The sequence below is a fragment of the Athene cunicularia genome (genome assembly GCF_003259725.1).
Source record: "Athene cunicularia isolate RWA chromosome 11 unlocalized genomic scaffold, athCun1 chr11_part1, whole genome shotgun sequence".
Taxonomy (NCBI): domain Eukaryota; kingdom Metazoa; phylum Chordata; class Aves; order Strigiformes; family Strigidae; genus Athene; species Athene cunicularia.
The window spans coordinates 118,054-122,682 of NW_020799113.1; the positions used below are offsets into that span (position 1 = coordinate 118,054).

Genomic DNA, 4,629 nt, shown 5'->3' on the forward strand with positions numbered 1-4,629 from the left:
CGAGCAGCTGGGGAGCACTCACTTTGTTAGAGAATCTGCCACCCCATAAGCGTGTGGGGCTGGTGCCCACCTTCTCGCTTCCCCCCCCCCAGCCCCATTGCATGAACTCGGGGCGCATTTCAGGGTGAGTGGCCAACTAAAGGGAAGGTTTTACTTGCTGTTCCCTCTCCTCATGGCGGGGATTTGGGGATCCGCTCTCCCATCCCCGGGGGGGGTCTAACACGAGCTGCTCTCGTTCGCAGGCATGAGCCATGAGCCGAAGTCGCCGTCCCTAGGAATGCTCTCCACCGCCACCCGCACCACCGCCACCGTCAGCCCCCTCACCCCCTCGCCGCTCAACGGCTCCATCGTCCCCAATGGCAGCCCGGCAGCCAGCAGCACTTTGTCCGTCCAGGCAGCACCTTCCTCCAGCTTCGCCGCTGCTCTCCGCAAGCTCGCCAAGCAAGCCGAGGAGCCCAGAGGTAGGGGATGAGGAGGAGGATGGGGACAAGGACCAGGGGTGGAGCAGGGGGGACACGCTGAGCCTCAGTGCCTTTCCCCACCGCCGTCACCCGGGAGCTGGCGTTTCCTCGCCATTTCCCAAGCTAACGTCTTTCCCTGGCGTCGTGTCTCGAGGGGGAAGTTTAGAAATTCAATTCAGCGGAGTAATCCAAACGCCACATCACTCCTGTACCCTGGGGGAAAACCTGGGAGAGCACGGTGTGGGGGGGACCTGCCCCTCCCTGCCCCCCCAGCCCCGCTCCCTCCCGCCACACTTCACCAAAATGCTGTTTTATCCTGGAGGCTCCTCAGCTCTGTTCCTTCCCCAGCCAAACTGGCTAAACAGAAAATTCGGGCACCCCTGAGATGTCCCCGTCCCTTGTCACCCCGACATGGCCCGACTGCCACATCCTCCCTCACACCCCCTGTCTCTGCTGGGGTGTGGGGTGCAGCTCACGATGGGGGGGTGTGAGCTGCTGCCGCGGTGCTGGACCACCCCAAAATCCCTGTCACCGCAGGGAACGTGTCCAGAATCACCAGGGCTGTCCCACACACGCACAGGGACACGGCCTGTCCCCAGGCGGTGAAGCATTTCACCAGAAGACTGCGGACATCATCGATTTACAACAAAACGATATTTATCCCTGGTGTTTCCACTGGTGGGTGCTCCCCATTGGGTTGTTGCCCCCCGCTTGGGCACTTTGGTCTCTGGGGAGGACACATGACTCTTTGCAAGATGGGTTTTTTTTTGCAAGGCCCTGTTTGCTGGGTCTTTTTGGAAGACCCTTCTTGCCAGACCCTTTATTTGCAAAGACCCTTTTTGGAAGATCCTTTTTGGAAGATCCTTTTTGCAAAGCCTTTCTTGCCAGACCCTTTTTTGCAAGACCCTTTTTGGAAGATCCTTTTTGCAAGGCCCTTCTTGAAAGACCTTTTTTTGCAAGGCCCTTGTTGGAAAATCTTTTCTGGAAGATCCTTTTTGCAAGACCCCTTTTTACAAGGCTCTTTTTGGAAGACCCTTTTTTGCAAGTGCCATCTGCAAGACCCTCTTCATACCTCCCCTTTCAGCCACAAAATGCCCCGGCACGACCGTGACCCGAAGCCTCTGGCATTGGCTGCTCCCGAGGAGCCACGTGGGGACTCTGCGTCCCCGTGACACCGAGGTCACCGGGTCTCAGCAATGCTTCAGCCTCGCTGGGATCTCCTGGTTCTCCTCATCTGCCTCCTCCAGAGCCCATCTGCCTCCTTCGGGGCGGTCAGTTGGGTTTGGGGGATTATTTTGCCTTTTCTTCCCCCCACACCCCATGGCTCGTGCCCCCACCGTGCTGCTCAGCCCATCCGAAGGGATGTCAGCAGGTCTTGGCATGGATTTCGTGGTGCTGGAGAGAAGCAGCCGTGTTCCCTTTGGATTTCCCCTTAACGACTGCATAGTTTGCAAAGAAAAAAAACCCCGTCCTCACCCATCCGGGTGCTCAAAGTGGCTCATCCCAGAGGATTTCAGCAGGCGTGGGTTTGGGCGTGTCAGAAAGGGGGTTTCTCTCCACGCTGTCATTTTTTTTAGCCCTGAGAAATGAATTGCTTTGCCCCCCAAATCCTCACCCCACGTTCCCTCCCACATCGGGACATGCTCCGCTGTGGCAGACGCAGCCCATGGGGTGACCGTGGGGTGATTCGCTGCCTTTTTTACCGCCTTTATGGACTGTAGGGCTGTCCTGCTCCCCCGCAGCATCCCCAGCTGCAGGGGCTCATCCCGACCGACTCCAGCTCAGCAAAGCCCCGAGAAGCCACCGAAGCCATCGCCTGGCCGGGGGCTCCAGCCTCCCGTCCTACCCCGGGCTGTCTGCGGGGTGGGTTTTATTCCCTCCCCTCTTCCTTTCTTTTTTTCCGCCCCCTCCTCCTTCAGGGTCTCAGCTGTTAATTACATTTGCCTGTCAGCCTGGGCTGCTAATCTGCTATCGCAGAGCGGAAAGCAGGAGGTCAGAAAACAAAGGTGACACCATCACACTGTGCCTCTTGTCATCTCCAATCCAGATTAGTTTCATTGACTAACTCCTGGCTGAATACCACCAGTTAATTATAACGATCACAAACCCTCCCGTTTAAAGCCACACAGCGAGAATTAAGGTTCTGAAGTAAGACTTTAGCTTCATTAATTGCCGGGCTCATTGTGATGGTATTGATTGTTAACGCTATCGCGTGGTGAGTAATGGCTTCCCAGCTCAGAGGGGATTAGGCTGCTAATTGTTGTTGGCCTTGCGCTGACAAGATAGACTTCAGTGGGTGTCAAATCCGTATCGGCGGCCTCCTTTGTCGCGGGCAGCCTTTCTCTTTCCCCGAGTCTTGCCGCTCTTGAAATGAAAGCGATTCGGAGCGACTCGGGAATATTTAATAAGGCAGGATGGCCGGCAGCGGGCTGCTCCGCTTGGCCTCCGCTCCGCCGAGCATCCTTCCCGCTGCCTGGGGATGCTCCCGCTTCCCTGTGCCCGGGCCTTTCGGAGGGGGATGGAGATGAGCTGCGGGCTCGTGGGGTGAGGAGCCAGCTTGCACGCTCAGGGCAGCTGGCTTGTGGGCTTACAGGGCGAGGAGCCGGCTTGCGCGCTCAGGGCAGCCGGCTTGCACGCTTGCAGGGCAAGGAGACACCTCGTACGCCCAGGAGAGCTGGCTGGCGTGCTGAGGAACTGACTTGCACGCTCAAAGGAACCGGCTTGCACGCTTGCAGGGCAAGAAGCCGGCTTGCACGCTTACCAGAGCCGGCTTGCAAGCTTGAAGGGCAAGGAGACACCTTGGGCTCTCAGGGCAACCAGCTTGCACACTTGCAGGGCAAGGAGCTGGCTTGCACACTCAGGGGAGCTGGCTTGCACGCTTGGAGGGGACAAGGCCCCTCCCGGTACCAGGCTCAGCGCTGAAATGGGGGGAGCATCATCTCCTCTTGGCTGACATCCTGCAGTGACCACGAGCCACCCCTCCTCAGTGGCCAGTAGCCAGTCCCGGCCGGCACGTCAGAAACCTTCCCGTTGGTGCAGACTCCAGGCTGGTGGGAGCAGGGTTTTGGGGGGTAGGAGCCCCCCCAAGCTGCCTGGCTGGGTTGTAGGAGCAGGCGATGTGCCGCGGAGCAGACACCGGGCACCGTGTGCCCTAGTTAATGTTGGATTTGTATTTCTGCTCCAGCTTTGCTTTTCTACCCACATCGCATTCTCCGCTTTAATTCCATTTTTGTTGTTCCCTTGGAAATATCGCCAGCGTCCCCGGGGTGGGTATAATTTAAAACACAGACGTATTATGCAAATAAAGCCAAAGCCTTGCCCAAGGGTTACGGGGAATCGCTCCTTCATCCCAGCCTCTCCGAGTGCCCTGGCTCGTGCGCGGCGACTTTTGCAGCCGGATTAAGGCGTCCGCGGGTTGGGCTGGAGAAGATGTGGCTGCCCGGGGTTGGCATCGCAGCGCTGGCGCTCGTGCCAAGACGAGCAGCACGGGCAGGGCTCACTGCGCCCGTGAAGGGCTTTACAGGAGGTGGGGGGGTGTTGGAAGTCCCTGTTATAGATGGGAGCAAGAAGGTGCCTGTCCCAGTGTGTGGGGAGAAGCCTTTTAGCAATGGAAAGAACCTCCCTTGGGACGGGGCTCACTGGGACACCCCGGGATGGGAGGGTGAGGGTCCAGCCTGGGCGGCTGGAGGGATGCTGACCCCCCTGCCTGCATCCCCGTGCCCCATCCCTGGTCCCTGCAGCGGGGCATCCCACCAGGGGATGGCTTCAGCTTGGTCAGAGCATGGTTTTACCTGGTGAACAGCTGCCTTTTTCCCCGCCTAACGAATTTTTAATTTAATTTCAGGGTCTTCGATAAGCAGCGAGTCGTCCCCGGTCTCCTCGCCGGCCACCAACCACAGCTCCCCCGCCAGCACGCCCAAGCGTGGCCCCATGGGTCCCATCATCGTGCCCCCGGGGGGGCACAGCGTGCCCAGCACGCCGCCCGTCGTCACCATCGCCCCTACGAAGACTGTCAACGGGGTCTGGAGGAGCGAGGGTAGACAGGTATGGCTGGGTTCGGGGGGTGTCTGAGCCCCCCCCGGCAAAGATGGAGGTGTGGGGTGCCATGCACGGCACTGAGGGACCACAGGGCTGCCCCCCCCGCCCCATTTTGTCCCTTCTCCTCCCC

The 4,629-nt window shown here is 59.1% G+C and overlaps 1 protein-coding gene across 1 annotated transcript in view; it reads left to right on the plus strand.

The window, feature by feature from the left end:
- The first annotated feature begins 220 nt into the window (after window positions 1–220).
- The window catches only part of GSE1 (Gse1 coiled-coil protein), a 22,710-nt gene continuing 18,301 nt past the window's right edge, over window positions 221–4,629 (plus strand). The window contains exons 1-2 of the mRNA XM_026856906.1: window positions 221–461; window positions 4,306–4,531. Coding sequence (XP_026712707.1) covers window positions 245–461; window positions 4,306–4,531 — 443 coding nt within the window. The 5' untranslated portion in view covers window positions 221–244. The remainder of the gene's footprint in view (window positions 462–4,305; window positions 4,532–4,629) is intronic.